The sequence below is a fragment of the Melospiza melodia genome, chromosome 22 (assembly GCF_035770615.1).
Source record: "Melospiza melodia melodia isolate bMelMel2 chromosome 22, bMelMel2.pri, whole genome shotgun sequence".
In the NCBI taxonomy this organism is placed as follows: Eukaryota; Metazoa; Chordata; class Aves; order Passeriformes; family Passerellidae; genus Melospiza; species Melospiza melodia.
This window is the reverse complement of record NC_086215.1, coordinates 9,299,591-9,324,830: the sequence shown is the minus strand read 5'-3', so window position 1 is coordinate 9,324,830 and position 25,240 is coordinate 9,299,591. Positions and strand designations below refer to the sequence as shown.

General features: G+C 39.3%; 1 protein-coding gene across 1 annotated transcript in view; it reads left to right on the top strand.

The window, feature by feature from the left end:
• Positions 1-25,240, top strand: part of MED27 (mediator complex subunit 27) — an 85,451-nt gene that overhangs the window by 873 nt on the left and 59,338 nt on the right. Inside the window, exon 2 of the mRNA XM_063174564.1 lies at positions 1,957-2,101. Within this exon, the coding sequence (XP_063030634.1) occupies positions 1,957-2,101 (145 nt within the window). The remainder of the gene's footprint in view (positions 1-1,956; positions 2,102-25,240) is intronic.

Sequence of the window (25,240 nt, the reverse complement as noted above, 5' to 3'; positions counted from 1 at the left end):
AGGTTTATGGTTGGACTAAACGATAATCAAGTGTTTTCCAACCTCACTGACTCAATGATTGTCCGTGTTGGTTCCACCACTGGGTTGGGTTTGGTTGATTCTCCTGGGACCATCAGCACTGTCCAGGGAGGTGTCCCCAGGTGTTTAACCACCCTTTCCCAGGACATCTTCTACTTCAGGGTCTTGTGTGCGAGAATTTCTTTCTTGTCAATTACAAGGCCTTGCTGATTTGAGAATTTCTTTCTTGTCAATTACAAGGCCTTGCTGATTTTTAGCTGTGAGAATTTCTTTCTTGTCAATTACAAGGCCTTGCTGATTTTTAGCTATGAGAATTTCTTTCTTGTCAATTACAAGGTCTTGCTGATTTGAGAATTTCTTTCTCGTCAATTACAAGGCCTTGCTGATTTTTTAGCTGTGATCATGCTAATGTTGTTACCCCCTTCTCTTCTGTTGGGAAGGGTGGTGGATAACCCTTCTCTTTAATGATGCTGTACCCAGCTGTAGAAGTAGGTGTTTTATCCCTTTGGTTTTCAGTTTTCAAGGCCTCACAGTTTGCTCCATGGAAGCTGATCTGTTCCTTTGGTTCTCCTTCTTGCCTCTGTGGCCTCCTAAAGAGTAATCTGTATAACCCCAAAATCTCCCTCCCAGACAATAATAAATAACAACTCAGGAGCTGGAATTGCATCCTTGTGGGTCCCTTCCACCCCAGGGTATTCCATGAACTGGCCTGTTAAAGGAGCAAGGGAATTCTCCAAGGTGTGCTGAAGTTAATATTACCAGTGCACTTTTATGTAGTGAAAATATTGACTGGTATCTCTGTTCAGCAAATCCTCAGTTATTATGCCTAGTCACACTTGTTTTATTGTATTCTTCTGTCAAGGGGTATTAAGCAGATTTGCAAGTGTTCACAGCACCAGAGGATTGGAAAGAATGTAGGCCATGAAAACTTCAAGGAATGGTGATTAATAAAGGAGAATTTTGTGTTAGTGAAGTCTGGAAGTCTTTTAACTGTCAGTTCCCTGATTGTTGGGAGTTTATTTTTGTAACCTTTCTTAAATGTAAATGGAGATATTTTGGATTTCTCTTTGCAGATGTTTTCATAAGCTGCCTTTTGAGTGCTGCATTTAATTTAGTGTAGCTTCTGAAGTTCAGACTTGGGTGTAGCACTGGGCAGTCAAAAGGAAAAGCACTTTAGTCATGTCACTTGAAAAACTGCTTTTTATATCTGTGCAAAGTGGCCAGCCTTTCTTCTACAGCTGATTAATGCAAGTTTGAAAAATTGCTTAACTTTTGTTATGATTAAATGTTGTGTTTGACAAATGAGATATGAAGCAATGATAGATCATTTCACAGTGAGGGAGTTTTTCATGGGAAAATGGTGCTTATTATGCTTCATTTGAGTATTTTACACTACAGATATACAAATTGTTCATGCAAATCAGAAGATCCTGAGAACTTGGAAGGCAGATACTTGATTAGAGTAATCACAGCCTTTGCAGGATTGTCTCCAGGCTTAGGACTAATACCAGTTCTTGTGTGTATTTATATGAGGACAATGTTAATTTGGAGTTTAATGAAATGATGAGGCATCTGTTTGCTTGGTCGGTAAAAAAATAACTTCTAGTATTGCAGGCAGTGCTGAAATCAGAATTTTGTGGTTTCTGAGGAGGTGGCCTGGGTTGTGAGTAGGACCTGCCATAGTCTGACTCTTCCCAGGTTGTTTTCAAAGACTCTTGACTTGTACTTTCTTTCCAAAGAAGAACTGAGCTTAACAACCAACAGACTGCTTCAAATTGTTCGGGTAATAAGAGGGATTATGTTTTAAATCAAATTTGGGACATATTTAAAACTCATTTAGCTACTAAAATAGAATTGGTGCGTGCTGCTGTCCGTGGAGGATTGCACATCTGTGATTCCCAGCTCTGACTCTGAAATTGCCCTTCTGCTTCCTCCCAGGGAACTGGAACGTCTGAGCAACCTCGTTGGGAAGCCCTCAGAGAACCACCCCCTGCACAACAGTGGGCTCCTGAGCCTTGACCCTGTGCAGGACAAAACCCCCCTGTACAGCCAGCTCCTGCAGGCCTACAAATGGTCCAACAAGGTAACAAAGCACACCTGGGTGACTGAGTTGTGAATTCCCATTGCATTGGCCACACAGCTGACTTCTGAGTGTTAAGAGCTGAATTTTTTAGACTTGAGGAGCATAATGCATACCTAAATGTGCTTTCAAGGATAAAATGTTGTTTTAATTAAGAGGAGGCTTTTCTGTGATACCAAGGCGTGCCCTTGATCTCAAAGGGGGTATTAGCTCCCAAGCATTTCCACATTTAGCATCTTATGTAGATATAAATTAAAAGTATGTTGTGTCCTTGCATCTGGCAGCAAACACTGCAGTGGGATATTAGAACAGAGAATCAACAGCTTATGTCACCTCCAAATTATTTCTAGGAAAAAGTCCTCTAGGGAAGTTCTCATCATCAGAAATCTTGAAGCTTTTTCCCTACCATTTTCTGCCCATGGTCTCAAAAGCAGCTTTGTATTCAGCAGCTTTGGCATCCCTCTTGTTTTAATATCATATAAATGGCATTGAATTTTAAGTAAAAGAAAAAAGGCAGATAATATTAATGTAGTCTTTTACATTTAAAAAATTTGGTTTTGCTGAAAAAAGCTTCTTTCTCAACAGCATAATTCAGTTTCATAAACCTGTATATTGAATATGTGTAGGATTTGGGTAGGTATGTTTCCTTTTGTACCCTGAACCAATCTACTTGTAGGTCAAAAAATACTCCTTTCCTCACCTAATTTTCTTGAGTAAGTAAACATGGCATTCCAATTCTTGCTGGCCTCTGAGCACTGTTATATTTCAGGTTGCCTGTTCCCATCCTGATTTTTTTGAGCATGCCTATTACTTTTTATAGAAGTATGAAGATGAGTAAGTATTTAAAAGCTTTCTTAAAGTTATGTTTGGAATACTATCAGCCGTTAAGAAACATAAAAGCTGGATTAATTTCTGTTACAATAATTATTAGTAGTAAGTGTAGTCAGAGTTGTAGCTTTTAATACCCTTATGCAAGACAGCAGGGGTAAGCAGGAATAATAAATCTGAAAATATTTAGAGCATTAAAAGAAACAGTTCCACTTTAAATTATTTATTATGATACGTGAGCCAGGAAGACTTTGAGAGTGCACAAATACTTTGTAGGCAAATTCTTGTTATACATTGAGCCAACCATTCTAATATTATTCAGATTTAAGATAGGATTCTGCAATAATGTTTGTATGAATACCACAGTAATATTGGTACAGTAATGGGTCAGAATACAAATATCTGGTTTTTAAAATCAGCAGGATTTGACATTAAGAGAAATTTGGTATGATTGGAAAAAAAGGGGGACAGGAAAAATTTTTAAGTGGGTATTTAGTAATTGAGAAAATATTACATGTTTGCTTGTATCCCTTGCTGTTAGCAGCTGACTGTTGGCACGGAAGAAAGAATAATTAATTTGCTACTTTCAGCAAAAGTAAAAGTAGGAAAACTTATAAACTTGTAATGCAGTTAAGTCTTCAGGGATTTAATTACTTCTTTAGGTCATTATCAGGGTAAACTCAGGCAGTAATGAAATAGCTTTACAGAGCTGTTCTAATGTAGTTTTTTATTAACTTAGAGTGTTATGGAGCTTTGAAGAGCAATTTTTTGTAATCCTGGATTCTGATTTCAAGAAGCTGGGAGTTTCAGTATCCTGTGCACTCATATTCACAATGAAATGTTGCAGGAGAAGAATTGTACCTTTTATTTTAGCTGTGAAACTGAAGTCAGAGACAACAGAGAAAAGAGAAGAACACTGGCTGAGTTGCAGGAAATGTGTTGCCTGTGTGAGGGTGTGAGCTGCTGGCTTTACCACCACAGGTCCCTCTGTTCCTGCTTAATTCTTCATTGCTAAATACACTTCTGGAATAAGAGTTATTTCATTACTTCTTCTGGCTGCCTTCAATTCTTATTATGTGTCTCCTGTTCCCAGCTGCTTCTCAGGGATGGTTTCGAAGTGATGGTCTGTCAATACACTTTAGATCTGCCTGCATTTAATTTTTAATTTGTGACCCCTTTGTGGCTTGCCTGCTTGTATTTTTGATGAGCTGAGATAAGGGCATTTTCCTCTGCCTTTGATTGTTCATGCATTACTGATGGCATGAACAGCCCCATGGCTGCCAGGGGAGGAGACTTCTGGGGCTGTGGTGCCATTCCAAAAGAACGTTCATGAAATACAAGGAAAATGAGTGCACAGACTGTGCTGCATGTCTCAGTGCATTCTGCTTATTTTTAAGACATGAGGAGACTGTTAAAAGTCACTTTGAGGACAATAATGAGTAAAGTTGGTAATAACTGGGCTACCTATGAGAAGCAAATTAAGTATTCAGTATATCAAAGCACTGTCCTGTGGTTCATGAGGTACTGGATGTTAGAATAGCTGGTTCTTTCTGTTTGCAGCTTTGTTTTGATGCTGGGTCCAGCAAATGCCTGATTTTGTTCTGGTCTTGGATGCATGGACAAGTTTTTGGTTAAAGTAGCAGTACTGGATGTGAAATGGAGTGAAGATCATAGTCACAGACATAAATGGAAAATGCTGTGTTTAAGATGGGAGTGTTGACACAGGAGATGAGACTAAGCTGGCACTGGTTTGGTTTGCTTACCATGATGAATTCTTGTAGCTTTTATGTATTTGGAAAGGACCCTCTTTCAGGTGTAGATTTACTGACCCCTTTGGCTGAGGGCAGTAGAGATGAGCTACATTTAATTGTGATTTCACAGCTTCTTGCCCTGAACCTTTTTTTAATGCTTCTGTGGGTCACAGCACTGGTTCCTCCATTTCTAATTGTGAGGTTACCTGCTCCAGGAGTAAGAAGAAGTCCAGGGGGAAGAAAGAAAAGTTCCCTTACAGAAGTGTGTTATCTTGGCAGCATTTGTTATTTATGAGCACCTGCTCTCCTGATATTTACTTACTGTAGTTTATCCAATAGTTTTGCAGATGGTAAAGTTGTCTGTGTAATGGAAGCAGCTGTTTGGGAACACAACAGCTTGTCAAATGCATTAATTGCATACACACACAGCTGTAAAAGAACTTTCCTTTTTCAGGTGTTTACAGCTCTCACCAAGCCATAACTGAAAAACACAGGAAGTTTATTTTATTGCAAGTAACAGCTAAGTGGTTTTTCTTCTTTGCTTTAACCTATTTTATGTATCATAAATAGTAGAAATCATGGAAGTGATTTACTTTGCTGCCTGTGGGGTGCATGGAGACATGGAGTAGCCATGGAACAGTATTTAGGTCTAGTTGATAAATTTCTTTTCCTCTCCTCTTCAATTTTATTTAAGAAAAGAAGTTATCTTTATTACAATTGAAGTGCTGTTTCCCAGAAGGATCCATATGTACCTCTAATGTAATACTGAAGATATAATATTAGATAAGGTAAAAATGAGCTATCATTCTGCAAGGTTAATGCAGAGAGATTATTATGGGTAAGACAGGATGTGTGTAGATAGCAGTAGTTGTTTTTCTCATGGACTGTCTCTGTTGAGTCATTGCACTTGAATTCTGGGTTTAGGAGTTACGTGCATCTTGGCAGTTGATTTTTTTTTATTTTGTAATATACTGCTGTGTCTGAGCAGGAGCAATCTGAGCTGACAGCAGCAGCCAGGAGGGCTCCTGGTCAGGGTGTGTGAGCCCTGATGCTGCCTGGAGCAGTCACACTGGGTCTGCAGAGGCTCTGCCTTGTCCCTCATTACCAGCTGCCTGCTCCTTGCATTATCTTGGAATTTATCACCACGGAGCAGAAGGCATCAGCTAAGCTTAGATTAAAGGAAGTTTTGAAAGTCACTTTCTAGACTGAGATACTGATTGAGTTTTGTTGGTTTTTTTGGGTTTTTTTAAGAGATGTGATTTGTGGTAGATACTGTAAACACTCTCCTCTTGCTCTTCAGGACACTTTTGTGCCAGGGCTCTTGTGCCACCCTTCCCTGTTCCCAGTGCTGCTTGTTTCCTGCAGGAGATGAGACCACCAACTCATGAATATCAGCTTCCTTTACTAAGCAGCTGCCTGTTTCTCAATATTTGTTTTCAATACTGGGCAACAAAGAGGTTTTGTAGGGGGAGAAGATGCTTGTTGGTGCTGTGATTAATCCAATGTCATACTTCCCCACACATGAAATGTTCACTGACGCTTTTGGTGGTGTGGTCACTTGATCCAGCTACAGTAATGCTGGAGGTCAGAGCAGGTTTTTGGAGCCCAGGAGTGTCAGCTCATTCTTTGAGTGGTACAAACTGTGGGTTTATCCATCTGCAGCTTCACTGAGGTTATTTATGGCCTGCAGTGTGCCCTGGCTCATCCTTTGTCCTTGGTGAAGTGTTCCATGCCCTCGCCCTGCGGGTGCCCGAGGCAGTGCCTGGTAAGGGGTTTCCACTGGAACAGAAAATAAATGTATTTTATGTCCACTGAGCAAGGAAAATGCTTTTTTGGGCAGGTTTCCCCTTTCTTGCTGGGATGCTGTTAAGTAGTTCATGGCCCACACTTGAGCTTCAACCACTGTAGAGGTTTTTTGCTTGTTTGTTTAGGTGAAGGGTGTGTGCAGAATGGATCAACTCCCAAACCAGAATTACTTTCAGGGAAGGAAAGCTGTGTTTGCTGGAGAGCAGCAAACTCAGTCTCCCCTGCATTCCTGAGTGACAGCAGCATCAGCTGAGTTCACTTGCTCAAGTAAAAATAGTCTGCAAGTCATCTTTGCTTCTCCCCCTTCCTTTGCACTGAAGGGTTTGTGTTCAGACCTTCAAGTTATTTTATTAACAGCAGTACAGGTGGGGAAATTGAGTGCAATTGTAGTCTTGAACAGGTGATGTTATTTCAAATTTTTTCCTTGATTTTTAACTTCACTGAAGTACCATGTTGTATCCCCTGCTATTTTCAGAGCTGCATTTATCCATGTGCTTTATTCCAGTTCCAACTCTTGTTGAACCCACGTGTGGGGGTGTGTGAGGGGTGGTGGTATTGTTTTATCTTCATGAGATGCTGCTTACAAAACGTGATAACCACGTGTTTGGGAAGGCTGTTTTCTGCTGCTTCAAGCAGGAAGCAAAAAATCAACTTTTCTGACTTTGTAACTTTTTAGGAATCAGGAATTACATCAAATTATTTAATTTACTCATCTGTGAAAAGATTATTCTGGCAACTTGGATAAACTTTATAATATCTGCATTATAACTTTTCTAAGTGAACACAACTGGACAGGAGTTGTCATGAATTTATTTGAAAGTAATATGCTGGCAATTACAAAATGAAAAAAAAATTACTGTTGATCTGCATGTGCAAATAGGCTAAAAATATTTGGATTTAAATTTGTTGCTTCATAGCTTCCTCTTGTTTTTACATAAATTTAAAATCGAACTGTTAAGATTACCATTAATGAGTTAAAATGATTTTCTGTCACATGACTGAAGACAAAAGGTATAGATAGGTTTTGTTTATTAAATTATTTTGATATGTTCCCTGATAAATTATTTGTATAAATTGTGTTTATTGTAGGGCTCAAAAGAAACAATCAATAGAGCATGTAGAGAAAGACCAGACTTGTTACAGCTGCACTTGGTAGCTTAGTATTGATTAGACACAAATACTGAGTTTAATGACAATAAATGACATTAAATGTTAACCATGATAGTAGAGAAGCACTGCAGAACAGGAAAAAAAATCACTTCATCTTGATTGGAAAAGGATGTGTTCATTGCAAGGAACATTAATTCTGAATTTTTGTCGTGCTCAAACGTTGTGACTTCGTTGTAGTTTTACAGCAGCATGGACAATGTAATTGGATTATTGTGTTGGTACTTCTTGGGAATTTCAGGCAGGTGTCCAAAATGTCCTTTCAGAACTTTTTTCCTACAAAAATGCAGCATTATAATACTGTGACATGTGTTGATCCTCAGATTGTGGTGGAATCTGTTTTGTAAGAGCAGAATCAGAGCATCCTGGAGGGAGCTGCATTGGGAGCTCCAGCTGTGGGCTCCTTTCCTGTGCAGATCAGGCACAGGAATTGATATTCCTGTCACTGGAGAAATGAGTGGCACAGACTGGTGGGTTTTGTACACTGGACACAAAATAGGAGCTGGGCCACTTGGATTCTATTCCTGCTTTTCTCACTAATTGTTGTAACCTTGAACAGGACACACTCATTTTTACTGTGCCTCATTTTTGGTGCAGATAAAAGAGGATAATATCACTTAACCTACTTCTTGGGAGAGTTTCTAGTCTAAATGTGTCCCAAGTGCATTGGGTTCTTTGGGCAGAAATGTTTTTCATGTGCCAAGTATTATATAGCCAGTGACTAATGTTGTTTGCCTGGCAGTCTGGAAAAATGTCCTTTATGGGTTTTTAATTCTGTGTGGTTTTGGGCAAATATCTGGTGAAATGCCCTTGCTGTTCAGAATTACATTAATGCATTAATGTTCAGATTTTTTAAATTTTTTTTTTTAAGTATGACTAGGAAACAGTTGATTACCTCTGTGCTTCCAACTCTGCAATTATTAATTACTGCTCAGTTGTCTGCTTGGAGAATACTCACTTTTCTTATTGCAGGGTTGATTTTAGTGACCAGAGATGGAAAATTCAGGTAGTGTGGAATTTATCCTTGATATTACAATGATGAGGGGAAGAAGCCCTGGAAAAGCTGTGATGAGGATGAAAGTGCTTGTACCAAAATGTAATTTCAGTAGTCCACCTGTGTTATACTGGAGAAGGAAAAAGGTGGGACGTGAAATTTTTCAGAGGGTCTTTGAGCTCTGCATTGATAGTTTAAAAAAATAAAGTGCATATAGTGAGAGCAGAAAATGCTGAAAACCATAAGGAAAACAGGGAAGCTTACAATAGTAGGAACATAAAGGCAGAATCAGCAGCTACTGCTTCTTAGACAGGGCTTGTTTTCCCTGGAGATCCTGCCTCAAGCAGTGTCTGGGGCATTAGGGATGGATAACATCAGTTTTGTCTTCTCCTTGGAAATGTATCTTCCCTCCTCAGCTGTGAGTTCCTGCAGTCTGCAGCTCTTGGGCTGTTTCTTTGCCTTTCATTTTTATGTTGCTTTCTGACAAAAGTTCAAGCCAGGGCTATTGTAACTATTTTATTGTCAGGTATAATAGTGGTTTTGACACCTAATAATGTGACTGAAAGAAAATGAAAATTACCAGTGTGAAAGTTATCATGGCAGGTGAGAATTTCCTGCATATGCTGACTTGTGCTAGTAGGGAAATTAGTTGAATTTATTTGACATTTTAGTAGACTGAAGTTACTCTGTTTCTTCAGGAAGGGAAGAGTTATGAGGATAACTTGTTGCTTAAAAAATGAGAAATAATTAGCCATTGGTTCTGACTTATTTTTGCTGCATAGTTTGAATGTTTTATATCTGTGATCCTCCCAGAGTTATCATAGTAATAATTCACACCAGGATGCTGTTGTGAAATAAGGTTATGTGTCCAAGCAGAATTGCCTTTCTTACTGAATTTTTTTTAGAATATTTTGTTTCAAATCTGAAGCAGCCTGAGAGCAATGTTATGGTGTTTTTCTATTGTTATGCCTAGTGTTTGTTATTATTCAACAGTATTTTTCAAGGCTCTGATCAAAATAATGCTGTAAGCAGTACCAGTCTCACTTTTCCTAATTATGGGAAGTGATCTATCAATAACACACTATTATAAATCACAGCCCCCTTGTCAGCTGGTGGGAATTATTTAATGCTTTGCAACACCTTTATTTGCTAATGAGTGGGTTTTTTCCCCTGTTTCTTTGATAAGTATTAATGTCCTAGCTGTTAGCCTATTTCAGGATGGAAATGATTGATGTGGCTCTGTTTTAACCAAAACACTTCTGCCCACTCCTGGTTCCTCCTCCCCTAACTCCTTTCCCTCTGCAAGAACTCCTCATACATTTCATGCTGGATGGCTCAAATATGTAATTTATAAGACAGTGATCACTTTTTCTTTCTAAGTTGTATAATGTGGCCATCAAATCAAATTAAAGGTGCCTTGCTCTGTGTTGAGTTTGAGTGCAGCTAAGCCAGGCACAGACACAGAAATGTGGCCTGGGTAACTCAGTACAGCCAGCAGAGCAGCAGAAAAGGCTTTACTTGCAGAATCTGAGGAATACAACAAAGTAGAACTGGAAATCCATGTTGTCTGGGGATTAATTGATGAATATTCAGGACTGCAGAACAAGAGCAGCTTTGAGAGAAAGCCTCAGCATTGCTTTGAATTTCCAGTTCTGCCTCAGCTCTCCATGGCTCAGGCTGACTCTTGCTGGTGAACAAGCCTGACCATCTTATGGATGGTGCCACCATGAAAGCACAAAGAATGTTTTCAGAGACTCAATGTCCTTTCTTGCTTTCTTTGAGGCAAATAAAAGTTGTTTGTAAAGCATTCTCTGACCTTCATATGAAGGGCATTCAAGGAATATGAACACTAATATAAAATAACTGATGCAGGTGATAAAAGTCCCACAGGTATTCTTCATATGGAAAAGATATTTTTGTAGCTTCTAGAGGAAATCAAATAAAATGGAAAATTTAATGATGTCACCCTGTTGCTCTCTACTTTTGTTGTTGTCAGGTCTTTTATTGTGCCTGTTATTTGGGTTTTTTAATGGAGAAGTATTCTCATCTCTGTTCTTCTTTGAGTTCTCTTTTGAAGTTACTGAAGTTCCCCCCCCCCCCCAGACAGTTCACAGTGAATTTATTTGCTTGAATTGCACATAAACAATGCTCAGTTCTTCCCCATTGTATCTTAATCTCATGCAGTTGATAATTGGGTAACAAAACATGGAGATGGTTTAACTGCTAATAAAATTGAGATTATTCTGTGTAAGGAACTGTGTAAGCATATAATCAAAACTCATTTCTGACCACTGGTTGCTGTTTTGTGGAAATGTGCATTTGGCAAAAAGGTGCCAGCAGTTCTTTGTTCAGCAGGAACTAATACTGAGCTGCTGATGTTGGAGGTGTGCAAAGCAGAGGGTCTGTGGTGACCCTTGAATTCTCTTGGGATCAATGAAAACTGATTTTTGTTTTCCTGTGAGGGAAGAGTAATCCTGGCCGGGACAGAGGGTGGTGGTTTGTGGCTGTGTGACAGCTGAAAAATGTGAAATGGGCTTTTGAAGAAGAGGTATCTGAGAACAAGCAAATTCATGAGCATATTAAAAAAATGTACACCCCAAGAAATACATTTTTAACTCTCTAGAAGGCCAGGCAGTCATGCAACTGCAGCCATGTGCCATTTCTCCTCTCAGATTGCTCACCCAGTCCAGATTTAGGCATTTTAACTTGAGGGCTTAAATTTTCAGCACACACAGAGCAGCTGAATGACCAGGACAGACATCAGGACCATTGCTGGATAAGAGCTGCAGGCTGTGTAACTCTGTGCCTGCTCTCAGGCTTCTTGAGTACTTCCAGAACCATGTCTTGGCTCTCCTGGAATCTCAGTGGTGCCATGGTTGGGATAGGAAAATAGAGAAGAGACCAGAATATGATCATTACACTCAGAGCTGCTTCACTCCCAACCCCATTTCCTGCTGGTGTATTTTCTTGGTGTGAGCTAGCATTTAAATCTACTAGAGCTGTCAAATCCTGAAGTTCTGGAAATAAAGACACTTATCAGTACATGTTATCATGTCCTTTGCTGATACAAGATTAGCCCAAGCATTTATAGCAGTTCATTTAATCTAATTTTAAAGTGCCTGAATGTAATGATTCTTGCAGAAGAAACAGAAAACATGAATAAATCTTTTAACCACTGACACTTGTTCAGTTACAGTGTGTATGGAAAAAGATGTCCTCTGAATTAATAAAAGAAGATTTAATGAAAGCTGATTGATTCTACCAGGTGCTAGTCTTTCACATTTTTGATCTTTTCAAAGAAAGATCAAAAGTTTCTGTATCCTGAGCAGCAGTTTCCTTGTTGTGCTCTTTTGTGAAGTTCTTGGCTTAGTGTGAAGCGTTCAGTCGTGCTTTGGAGCTGCTCTGTGTGTGCTGAAAATTTAAACCCTCGAGTTAAAATGCCTAAATCTGGACTGGGTGAGCAATCTGAGAGGAGAAATGGCACATGGCTGCTGTTGCATGATTTCCTGGTCTTCTAGAGAGTTAAAAATGCATTTCTTAGAGTGTACATTTTTTTTTATATGCTCATGAATTTGCTTGTTCTCAGATACCTCTTCTTCAAAAGCCCATCTGCTGACAAACTGACAGGAATAACTAATATCCTTATTAGATGGAATTAGCATGAATCATCATTATGAGAAGTAATGACCATGTTGAAATGCTGAGGGTATTTTCAACATTACCTCAGACTTGGTTGGCAAGCAGGGTGTAATGGCTCCATCTTACAGCACATAATAAAATCACAGAGGTCTTTGATCTTCACAGTTGTGCTTTGCAACAAATATTTCTAGCCAAAACCAGCAGAGTCTTGATTAATTTAGTTGTTGTATCTGGATTCTCTAAGCTCCTGTAACTGGTAGTGGCAGAGTATTAAGGTGCTCTGTGTACTGCATGGGCCATTAGACACAAAGGAATTGTTTCTTGATGTGACATTTTACAGTATTTTCTAAAATAGATGTATTTACTTCTCATTACATGAAACTGCAATTCCTAGGGAAATCAATATTGAAAATACCCACTAAAAGCCTCCCAGGATCTGCAAGTATGCACAAAAAGAAGCTGGATGCATGTGCTATTACCCACAAGTGGTGGGTTAAAGTGAATTATTTTAGTCTTTTCATGTCAACATTGATTCAGAATATTTTCCTTATTGTACCAGCCTGTTGCTGCTATGGAAGATGCAGAGAATGTGGACTGGAGCAGCAAGAGTCCTCAGGTGTCTTTAAACTGTTTTAAGCTGCCTATGGTTTGAAAATATTCAAGAATCTGTGATATGAGCTGTTTGACATTTTTCCTATTCCAAATGCTCAAAGGAATAAATCTACATAAAGAGTGTTAAAATGAGAGAGTCTTTGCCACAACGTCTGGATTTCAGAATGTTACTTTATTTCTCTTTTGGCTGACCACCACGACAAAACAGCTGAATCAAATACATTCTTTTATGTATAAAATATATTTTTTTGGTTTTGACAGCTTGTTTCCAGTTTTAGTCTAATTCAGTTTGAAACAGCTGTTCCTGATCTCTGCAAAACAGTTTTCTGATGGAAATCATGACATTCTCAACTACTGCAGCGTTACTGGGCTCTGTCTCATTTCAGATGGTGGCTTTTCTTTCTGGAAAAAGAATTCCTCATTCAGAGAAAATGTCACTTTTGTATCAAATAAGCTGCAGTTAAAAAGATAATAATGGCTTCCTCCTCCCTTCGAGGTTATCCCTCAGTGAGGGTGGATATATGTTTCTCTTCTGAGAAAAAACATCCCTGTGTGTTTTACCATTAGTTAGATTTTTATTCTAATGTTCCCTGCCCTACCCATCTGCTTTCAGTTGGGTTCTATTTAGAGTCTTCTCTGCAGTTGTCTCTGCACTCAGACTTAACAAGTTCTCTGCTTTGCCGTCTGCTTCAGTTTTACTCTGGAGTCAAATCTTGTATTTTCAGAATTTTCTGTGTAGCATTTTCAGTTTGCTCAGTGCCATCTTTTTTTTTTTTCCCCCCCCTTTTTTTTTTTTTTTTGGCTGCACTATTTAATGCTTCTTCCAAAGCTGTTTGTAGAAATATCATAGATCACAGAGCTGATCAGGTCTGTAAGCTCTCTGGTGCCTGATAAAGCACCAGCTAACCTTTCATTTCCAATTTTCTGGTTCTTTTGGGCACCCTGCATGTAATATGGAGTGAAGTTGCTAACTTTCAGCTTAACAACTTGCTGTGTAGTTGACTCTGTGAACACGAGTGTGTGATGTGGATGTCCCATAACACTTCTGGTGGGGAGGATGAAGATTTTGGGAGCCAGCAGCATTGCCAAGTTTGTCATGGGACTGGAGAGATCCATCCTCCTCTTTCCTCTGGCCTTAACTTGCTGCATGAGTTTTCACAAGTGTCTTTGTTGTGCATGTCTTTTTCCATCTGTAAAATATCTAACTATAAAATAGGGATTCTGCTACAGAGTGAGTGCTCAGAGAAATCTGAGGGAGATGCTGCACATGAGCATCTTATTGTGCCAAGCCCACTATGGACAAACACCATCCTGAAGTCTCTTTTGGGTTGTTTTTCCTTTTAAAGGACAATTTATCAGCTGAAATAAAACTCTTATCCAACACAACAGGAAAAAGCTTTAAAGCTTTACTTCCTAAAGAGCTGTTAAATATGTTTTCCGTTCCAAATGCAATGTTTTGCCTGGCAAATACTTTAGAGTGTTTGTAGTTTTCCTTGTATTTATTTTTTTCCCACAGTCTAAAAAAGCAGACTTGGGGCTGCATTAGGATTAAGTGAGATTAGAAACATCTTCTTTTCATCCCTCTTGTGTACCTCATATGGATACATCCTAATTGTATTGATATTGCATTCATCCTGCAAGAATCTAAGACCTTTAGTGTCTGCTGATGCTGCAGTTTTGATGGTGTGTTTTTCTTGCAAGTAAAATCAATTCAGACAAATCTTGGTAACTTTTACAACAAAATAAAATGACTATGCCAGGCAGGCACAGGAAGTTTTTTAAGCATGGGCATTGCTCTTAGATCACACACAGGGTTGTTCCAGCAGAATCGATTGGTTGATCTACTAGATTTAAAGGTCAACTGTAATCACATTTCAGGAAGATTGAAGAAGATATAAAATTGCTACTGTGCTTTTCTGGGTCACATACCTGCTTGTGGTGCTCTTTGCTTTTCCCCTGTACATCTTCATTTACTCAGCCAGGGCATCAATACAGAAAGGGCACAAGTCAATGCGCTCGCTTTCTGCTGTCGATGAGGGAGCTACTTAGTTGTTATTTCCTCCAGGCCAATCCTTTCCCTCTGGAAGAGCTGAAGCACAGAGGAGTTCACTGTACCTGATGGATTTGGAAGGAACAAATCTCTGTTCCAGGGAAGGGCTGTGTGAGGAGAGCTGCAGTCTGCCTGTCTTGTCAGACAGTCCATGCAATTGCTTGAGCTGATGCATCCCAGGGATGATTCTGTCCCTTCAAAGAGCAGCACAGGTGCACAGAGTCAGCAAAGCCCCTTTCAAGTGTGGGACCTTCAAAAGAACTTCTCACTGCTCCTGTTTTATGCTGCACTTGGTGTTGTGCAGATGTCCATAGAGACCAGGCAGCTTTGGAATATTCTGTTTTGTAAATATGGTGTTTCAAAGTGGTATTTCCGTGTAATAGGCAACAATATCTGCACACACAGGTGAATAAATTTCCTGCTAATTTTTTGCAAGAGCCCAAGTGAAACAACTGTGTTGCCATAGAAAGTTGCATGAATTAAAAGCAGCCAGGACATGGAATATTCACCTGCTCAGGTGAAATTAATTTTCCCTGGAGAGTAAAAGAGTCTTGAAATGAAAAAGGGGTTGATGGGGAAAAAGAGATTTAATTTAGGTTGATAAACCAAAACACATTGCTGTTAAAGTTTGTTCCCTCATGAACCATATTCTTGCTATATCAATTTGATAGGACTTCATTAATGAAGTTTTGCTCTTTTCCTGTACTGATAAACTTCTGTGGATCTTCCATGGAACAAAAGAGAAGAAGTTTAAAATGGAATAGACTTTATTGGCATGGGAGCTGTTCCTAAATCAGAGATTACAGCATTGCAGATACTTTTAGCTAATCTTCAAACAAATTTCAAAGTAACTTTATGATTTTTTTTTTCCTGTGGCTAGTAAATGCATATTTGCTGATGGTCAGGCTATGGAAAGGGTTTTGTTGTGTTAGCAGAACATGGAAAGATTATTCTCTTTAAGAGTCACATTCCTTCAAAAAATCTGTTGTAGGTCATGCTAACTATTTTACAAAGGTTATTTGGAGTAGAACTCTGTGAGCCTAAATGAACTCAGAGAGTACTGTCCTTAGTGCATTTTCATATGTGCTAACTTGCAAAATGCAGCAATTCCCAGATGGATGGAAATCAGGGTCTGTGGCTTTTCTCTAAGCATCCATGACCTGCTTTTAAAGCAGACATGGACATACAGCAGTGGCTGAAGGCTCTGCTTGAGTGGGCTGAGGAGACATTTATTGTGCATTTATTTAAGGTGCCCTTTTTCAGAGACTCTTGCTCTGCTGGCTGCCTAAATTCAGTCTGTGTTTTGCTTTGTCAGCCACTGTGAAGTCTGGAAAACTAATGTCTCATGTTCACTACTCTTATGGTAAAGATGGAAAGGGTTTTTTTCCTGAATAAATAATGGACCAGGGAAAGTTTCCAGAGACTTGGATGATCAAACTGGAGCAGCAGCACGTCCTTTGTGGTTTTCTCAGTGGCTGATAAAGTCAAACATGCCTTGACTGAGTGATTTGCTTTTTCTTTTCTTGCAAGTTGCTTAAATCTATTTTTTTTAACCTTTGTTGATGTTTGTTTGTCTTCATTAAAAGAGTTCTTAGGGAAACAATGCATCTTGTAAAGGGCAGAAGTAGTTCAAGAAGGGTACTGCAGATGTAGTTATTAATTTCATGTCTGCAGTTGGATGTCATCCTGACCAGTAGGTTAGAAAGATTTTTGCAGGAACTTCAGAGAGGTTGAAAACAAAAATCTGTGACATGTTCATGAGGTTTTCAGGCTACAGGGAATTGTCAGGTTATAAAAGAATTCTTCTGTGTGAAAGGAAGTTTGCAAAGTCAGAAAAACCTGTCAGTGGGATTGTTAGTGTCATGTAAACTTTATGCCTATTTCTCTTGTTTTTCCTTCAAATCACAGAGCTTTATATCCCTTCTTTCTTCAGTTTGGTAATTGTAGCAGCAGATGCTGTTTGGAATTGAAACAGTTTAATATATGATCCATCAGTTGCCAGAATAAAATACCCATTAGAAAAAGAGAAGAATAATCCCTTTATTATCAAAAGTGCTTGAACAAAGGTGTTTAATCAATCTTAATATTTGCTTTCTTGAGAAGAGCAATGCCAGTGGCCACAGTCCTGGCAGGAGGATGCTGGGACTCTACACTGCAGGTTCTGTTCTAATTCTTGTACAATGTCTCAGGCTTAAGTCTGGAAAAATAAATATATCTGGAAGCATCTTCCTTAAAATGAACTTGCTTTGATTTTCTATTTGATAATTACTTTAAAGAACAATAATATTTGGTTACTCCCTGAGAGTGATGATAAACTTGTGCTTTTGAGTTGTACAAGCCTACCCCAAGTTCAGGCAGTGGTGTCCTCATGCTGAATTCTAAACCATGTGTAAAACTGTGTGCAGAGGCCTTTTACCAACATCAGCAACTGTGTCAGTGAGTTTTGATTTAAGAAAAATAATAGACAATACTCTACAGTAAAACACTCGTTTTAGTGGATTTTTTTTTTAAATTAAAACAATCCTGTAGGTGAAACAGGAATATGTCAGCATAGTCTGTAGCTGAATAGCATCACCTGTCATGGTGTGCAAGGCAAGATGATATTTTCTCTGCTAAATCCAGCTACTGAGCTTGCCCTTTAAATAACCTGATTTATCACAGGAAACTTGCAGAGGAAGAAGGATCTTATGCTTGGCTTTAAATTGAGGCTTTCACCTGTGCTCTGGTTCTACAGTGAGTATATATTTATTTTAAGAGGTTCTTACGGTCAAAGAGTTTATAATGTTTTGGCCTTTCTGAAAAGTTTTGTGCTAGATTTTTAGCTTATTTTAAGTCCTTGCATAACTGGTATATTGCTTAGTCACGGTGGCCTTGAAATGCAATACTTGAAAAAAAATGAGTCTGAGGTCCTTACGCATTTGTCAAGAACTCCTTCGCCCTCTCTTCCTGTGTTGATGTGTTTGTTGATGTGTTCCCTGCCATTGCCTCTGGGTTTGTCCTCAAGGCTCAAACAGGGCCATTTCCATTTGGAACCAGCTTCTATCTCCTCCAGCATGGAGTTGGAAACTTCCTTTGGCAAATTTTGGTTTTGTTCCGTGTAAATAAATCTGCCAGTAAGAAAAGCAAACCCTAAAACCCCCTCAGCTTGGTGATGCCGCCCGGTGCAGTCTGTGCCATCTCCATGGTTTTGAGCCTTCATTATGCAGCTTGCACTCCACACACTTTTTATTTAAAGCAGAGCTAAAAGTAGAACTAAATAGCTGACGTTCAGAGACGTTGGGTGTGATGCAGAATTCCTGGGAGGGGGCCGGGACAGGAAGAGGAGCTGCTCTGGGTGGATGGAGCTCATTTATTTGCACAGAACTGTCTGTGCAGGACTCTTGGAAAAACTCTGAAGGAGCCCACGCTTTATCATGGAATATAGGCCAGCTGTAATAAGAACTTGTGTTTTCTTTTACTCTCGTTTAATTTTCTTTTGTTTTATCCTGTGAAATGATGGGATTTGCTTTGCTTTGCTGTTACAGCCAGGCAAACTATTGCTGCTGAGCTGTTGCAGCATGCCTGTGCTGAGTGCTTTTCATGGAGCCATCTCCATATTGCAGAGCCATCTGTTTTCCTTACTGTCCAGGCATTGGGCTCAGTAGTATAAATTACTGACTGCTCCTCAGCTTTCAATTGTTCCTGTTTGTTCAGCGTGCCGCCAGCAAGGCTTCAGCTCTCCAGCACCATTTTTAAGTTTTTCTTGCTCTTTTATGTTTTTGTGAATGCCTCAGGCAAAAGCTATAGTTGAGTGAATTGTCAGTTGTTCGTGTTGCTGAATTACTGGCTTGATAAAATAAACTTTGTGAGGTAGGTAGGTAGTGTCCTCATTAAAAAAGATTTTGTAGCTGGAGAAGTGAGGGAAACAAGTTCAAAATTCCTAATTTGTGAGAAGCAGTGTCTGGCTCCCCCACCGCCCCAGTTTCCTTAAATGCACACCAGTTTGTCATATTGCTGGTGCTATGAGCTCATACAGAAAGATCCTTTTTGGTTGTGTAAGTACATGCACTGCTGAAGAGTTGAGAATACTTTTAGAAAACTTAATGCTGAATTTATCAGCTCATGTCTACTTCAAAATTGTATTTGTAATGGAAAATTCCAACTATAATGTAAGTTGCATCGGGTTTTTTTAATACAATTTCCTTTTCTGTTTTCAAGACCAAAAGATACAGGTTTGGGTTTTGTTTTTCTTACATGTATGATGTATTTTTACATTCCCACTTGCAGAGGTTCTCCAGTGTTCTGCACTGATAGGCACTGTGCAGTGCTCAGCTCCATAGGGAGTTTGCTCCTGGCCAGCTCAGAACTGTTGGAGAAGGAGTTACTGTGGGTTTTGAGGTGAAGAAAAGAAGAATAAGTTAGAATATAAGGTATTCTGTGGCTGTTCAGGACTGGCAAGCTTTGGAAAGTGGCAGACCATATATATGGGATGTATTGAGGTTTTCATGGGAAGCAGTCAATAGGATGAGTTGGAGACCAGTGCAGGGTGATGCTGAAATTTTGTTACCACACAAACCATGTCGAGGGAGGTCAGTGCTGTTTCCCAGAGGCAGCTGGACTTTCTGGAATTACCCAGTTCAGGGATGGGTGTGATAACAGCTGTGAACTGGGTAATGCAGGGAAGGAGAACCTCCTCAAAGCCTCACTGGTTCTTTCAAGAGATTAAAGAATATTGTGGTAACTTTTTTTTTATTTTCCTACCTTTCATTTTTTCTTCATACTGTGGAACATTCAGAAAAAAGTGCCAGTAGTGTTCATTTCTTCTGTAGGGGCTTGTAGGCAGCATGGCCTTCAGCAGAGATGGGTGAAGTAATTAAAACATCACTGATAGTTGTTTATCTTAAGATTGAGGGAGAAAACACAGCCTTGGTTGAATGAAGCACTGTAGGAGCATTTTCTATTCAAATCCAATGTTATTCCCTTGCTTGTTATGCTCTGGTCATTAGTGCTTTTAATTTACCTTCCAGTGAATGTGCAGATGAGCCACTGAGCAGCCACATTCCTGTTTATTTTTCTGATGATGGCCATCTGAAGCAATAGATTGATGTCTGCAATTTTTACTTCATTAGTAATGAAGTCCACAGAGCAGTGAGAGGAATGTGTGTTTACTTGGTGCCTTGAACTGAGCTACTGATAAACTGCTGGGCTTTGATCTGGTAGGATTTTCATAGTGATTATCAAGATACAGAAATAAGGTATGTCCAGGTTTAAATGAGGATCTGAAATGTCTGTGGGCTAGATGGCCAACATTTAAGTAGTAATTGGATTGTTGAAGAGTGCCTGCAAGACAGCCAGTGCATGGAAAATCAAATATATGTCAGTCTCCTTTGAAATCCATGAAAAATAATAATTTCTATTTTCCTGTAGCTTTAACTGTGTCCCACAGCAACATAAAAATGCCTCAATCTCCAAGTCTTAAAACCCTGTGATAACGCCAGTGCAAATTCCTGGCTAAGTAATGAATCCCTAATGTTTGTAATTTCCAGAAAGTATTTTCCCAATTCTGTAGTGGCAGTCACTGTTAGGAATCCTGTAGGGCTCGTGTGGGTGGGGACATTTTTTGCTCAGTACAGTGACAGCTGCAAGTCTGGTCTTCAGAAACCTGGGTTTGGCCCTGAGTTTTATTCTCCTTCCCCTCTGTTCCTATTTTGAGCCCAGTAAAAAGAAGCATATGTTTTCTTGCATCAGCTACCTCAGTGTTACCTTGTGAGGCATGACAAGGTCATGTGTTTGCATGGCAAAAGAGGAAATCTCAAATTGTCTTTGAGCTGTCTTAGAACTGCTTTTTTCTTGTGATCTATTAAAGATTTTCATGATGTACATGGTTAAATTTTGATTCATGTAGGTATGCATGTGTTGATGCTACAGTGCTGCTCCTGAAATTGGTACTGTTATATTATTAATATTGCAGATCATGCCAAGGAGGTGTCTTGCATTTAATACAGAACATAAGAAGGTTTGCCTACCCCATATGAAAATCTCAAATTGGAACTGAAGATGCTATAAAAATTTAAAAGGAACAAGGTCAGCCTGAAAATTGCATATTTTAAAAAGCAGAAAATCATCTATTTTTTACAGCAAATTTCCTTACCTGTTAGTACCTTTACTAAAATAGCATTTTCAGTTATTAACACTTGAAAATTATTTTAAGCATCATTTTAATTGTAAAACTACCTAGTTACCATTTGTCTAGCGCTCATTAATATGAGGTTTTCTAGTTGAGAGATGTGAGAACTGAGCCAGAAGCATTTGGCTTCCTGTGCTCCTCCTGTATGATCAAACAAGTCAAGAAAGAAACGATAATGGATGGGTCACCTGCTTTTTACCAACTTCTGTTGGGGGGAAAGTGAGTAAGAGGGTTCTTTATTATAGCAAACAAAAAAAAAAATCAGTAATTGAAGATAAAAGTTTAACAAATCTGGACTGCTGCTGAGGTGGATGGTTTAAACACCTGTGGTCATTAAGCATGGGAAGAATTGGAGAAGAATAGTCTGGGACCTGCCTGAAAGTTCAGTAACTTACAATTTTTTAAACTTGATTGCAGAGGATATCTGGCCAGGTGTGCTTTATTTCCAATTAGTGGCTGGTCCAGACAGAAAGTTACAATGGACTGCTCCAGACTAATCCTTTATTTCTAGTGGTAGAAGTGGGGATAGAGATTCCAACCTTGCCACAACCTGGTGAAAGCCTCCTCTGGCTGCTTCAAAGACTTGCTCAGCACCTGACTGCAGTCATTATCTATGGAAACTCTACTATAAACATAGTAAGTATGTAGTAAAAACATTTAGTGTTGTTAAAAATCTGAGATTTCCTCAGATCCACACCCAGCATGAGTGGAATAAGAATTGTGAAGGTAAATTTAACAGTATTTGTAAAGAAGCAGAATAAAGCAGGAAAATATGGTAGAAGGCATCTGAGACGAGAAGTGTGGGCATTGTGTGAGATGCTGCAAATAACATTCTGTGCATGAAAATGGTGCTGAGTAACTGCCTCTTCATCCATGAGATCCTGCAGGCTGTGCTTAATTTGAGGTCTGGAAAGAAGCACATAATGAAAGTCTGAATCCTTAGCACAGGCAGACTAATTTAGATTGCACAGGCATTATGAAGCATTTCCTCGTTGCGGAATTCTTCATTTGTAACCTTAATTTTAATGTAATTTTTTTAGCATACCTAAAAATACATGAAAAATACTACTTTTCTCCTCAAATACACAATGTTTCTTGGGTCAGCACAAAACCTCCCACCTCCCTGTAAAACGGTGTGTTATAAATCCCTAAATAAACACAATAAACAGCTTTTGGAGAGGATCTCTTCCTTTTGGTTCCAACAGGAGAGGAGTAAATAAAGTAATTGATGTGCCCTGTTAGCTGTGAGCAAGTTTCATGTCCAAGTTTCGTGTGGTGTCTTTCCTTTGGCATGCAGAGAGAAGCAGAGGATTTTAGCACCTCGCCCACAGCATCCACCTCCTGACAGCAAAACTTGTCAATAGAGAAGCATTCAGCACTTCATTATTTCTACAACCTGAGCGCATTTGCAAATTAATTGATGTGTGGGAGGAAAGGCATCTGCTATTGTAGAAGCCCTTAACTGTTGCAGCAAAACTAGAAATAAACTGGTTAGCTGTAGTGAGCTGATATGCTGCTGCAGGTGTTGGAGCCTCTAAAGTGGATCTTGTCCTTTTTTCTTTTTGTTTTTGGTATTAAAAAAAAACCCAAACAACCCAAATCCAAACTTCTCACTGAATTGTGACCATGGAAACACTAGCATAGTAAAGGTAATACCTTGTATACTTCTATATGGTTGCTAGTAAGTAATTTCATATTTCTTGCTGGCTCAGCACCAAAAGAGAGTTTTAATTAGGCCTGTAATGAATGACTGGGAGCGTTTTAAAGGCTATTAATCTTGTGGTGTAATTGAGTTAATTATAATATCATTATAAGCTCCCATGAAAATAGGATGAAGTGTATTCCATTTGTTTTACTCTTTAAGTTATTTCTGAGGTCCCCCAGCTTCATCTCAAATGCTCCCACTGCAAGTCTCCAACAGAGAAAACTGTAAAAGCATTTCATGTGTCATTGCACCAAACCTTCTGTTGTGCATCATCCCAGTCCTGGGTTCTCTGAGCTGCCCCTCTTCTGTAGCTGCAAGTATCTCCTTGCAGTGCAGGATGCCTTTAATTTGCATCTCCCAGAGTAGTATTTCCTTGTTTTTCTGGTTTGCTATCAGTAACTCACCCGAGTGTGGCAGATGAGAGTAAGAATATGGGATCTATTTTCAGAAATAAAGATTACAGCAGCTTTCGAACTGTTACTCTTTGTGCTGTGGCAAAAAAATGTGTAGCAAAAGAGGTGTTTTTTTGCAAAGCATATGGCTCTTAACTCGTTCAGACTACTGTAAGTTTGGGATTTGGTTGTAAAACATCTCTGTGCTTTTTGCACTCTCTAGTCAGAGTGTGACATCTCCAACAGATGGACACATAAACTTTCCATAATCCACTTCTTTCCTTTCAAAAGAAGAGATTCTCATCTGTAAAATTTGTTGAGGAAAACCTAATCTGTTGAAATCTGTTGTGTGCATAGATGTGGGGATGTGAAGATGTGATGGATACACAGCTCAGCGCTGGATTTCTGGGGCTCTCTGGCTGCAGTGAGGTCAGCCCTGCTTTTGTACTTCAAACCCCCTTAGAGCATTTTCCAGGGAGGTTCAGGTTGGACATGAGGAAGGATTTCTCCACAGAAAAGCTGCTCAGACATTGGAAAGGGCTGATCAGGAAAGTGAAATCACCATCCCTGGACATGGTACTCAGTGCTCTGGTCTAGTTGTCACCAGATTTTGGCTGGTAACTCTATACTGTTTGCTTTTTGCAGCCCTGCATTATCAGGATTGTCTTGGTTTGATGGTTTTAAACTCTACAGTCAAGAGTTTCCAACCCTTACCCTGCTGGGATGGTAGAAGTACCTTTTTTCTTTCAGGAACTTTGCTGGTCATAGTTCTGTGTTTTCCATCCTCTTGACTATAACAGATTTTGTAAATAGTTTAGAAATGCCAACTTGTGATGTATGGGCCTCTTTAACATTTCTTTGATTTATGTGCACTATGCTGGAAAAAAGCAGAGGAAGCATATTATTCTGGAAAAGAATGTTGCCAGTCTTCCATTTGTTCAGTCTTAGTTAAAAGCTACACTTTTATCAATCAAACCTGATAGATTCTTTTTGCATTCCCAAAAACATTCATAACTTAATTCTTTGATGTCTGAAGAGGTAATTTGCCTACGACTTTTATAAATGTCTACTGATTTTTTGGATGTCTTACTTGAAATAGCTTTTAATCAGATTTTTCAGAATTTCCAGACACCTGTGGTGGTTCCAGGGTTTGTCTCTGTAAAAGTCTCTGGTGTTACGTGGGAAGGATGAGAGTTCAAACCTCTTAGTTTAATTAGTGATAATAGTGATCTTAAATTTAAGATTTGCTCTTATTTGTGGATGAATATTTTCTGTGGGTTACTTCATAGTGTCTAGAAAAGATGGATAAATCAATCTGCTCATGAATATCCTGCAGCTGTTGTAGGAATAGGGGAATAGGCCTCTTGCATTCTGTTCCAGAAGTCTCCAAGCTTTAATTGCTTGTCACTGGCAGGCTGGAAATCAGCATCCCCTGCAGCCTTGCTTCAGGATGCCTGCTGGATGTAAAGAAAGATATTAGTAAAAGTAACCATTTAAGGAAGAATTAGCTCCTAATTTGGCGACTTCAGCTCAGTTTAAACAATATTCCTTCAGCTCTTTCTGCTGGTGCAGTGGGGTGGTCACAGAAGAGTGTGGTGATGTTTGGTGTAGCTTGGCAGAGCCTTGGGATGGACTGTGGAATTGTGATCTTCTAATTTCCCCTTCAGGAAAGGCACAGGATGCTGAGGAAAGCCAGGTTTCCCTGTGCTGGCAGGAAAACCCTCAGCTGGGCTGTTGTCAGACATCAGTATGGGTATCTGCCTAAAGTCTGAAGATATTGTGCACTTTAATTCTTGTGCAAGTCACCAAAGCTAAGGAAAGGCATTCAACAGAAGTTAAAATAATTAAATTGAATGAGTTAGGGAGAGAATAAATCAGCAGCACAAGTACTGTTCCACTGCTTTCCCACTAATGGATTTCCCTCATCTCTGCTTTGCCTGTCTCCCCTTTGTCTGATTGTGCACTGTACTGGTTGGATTTACATAACCTGCACCATGTAGGCATTATATTGAAAAGTATGAATTCCTTGATT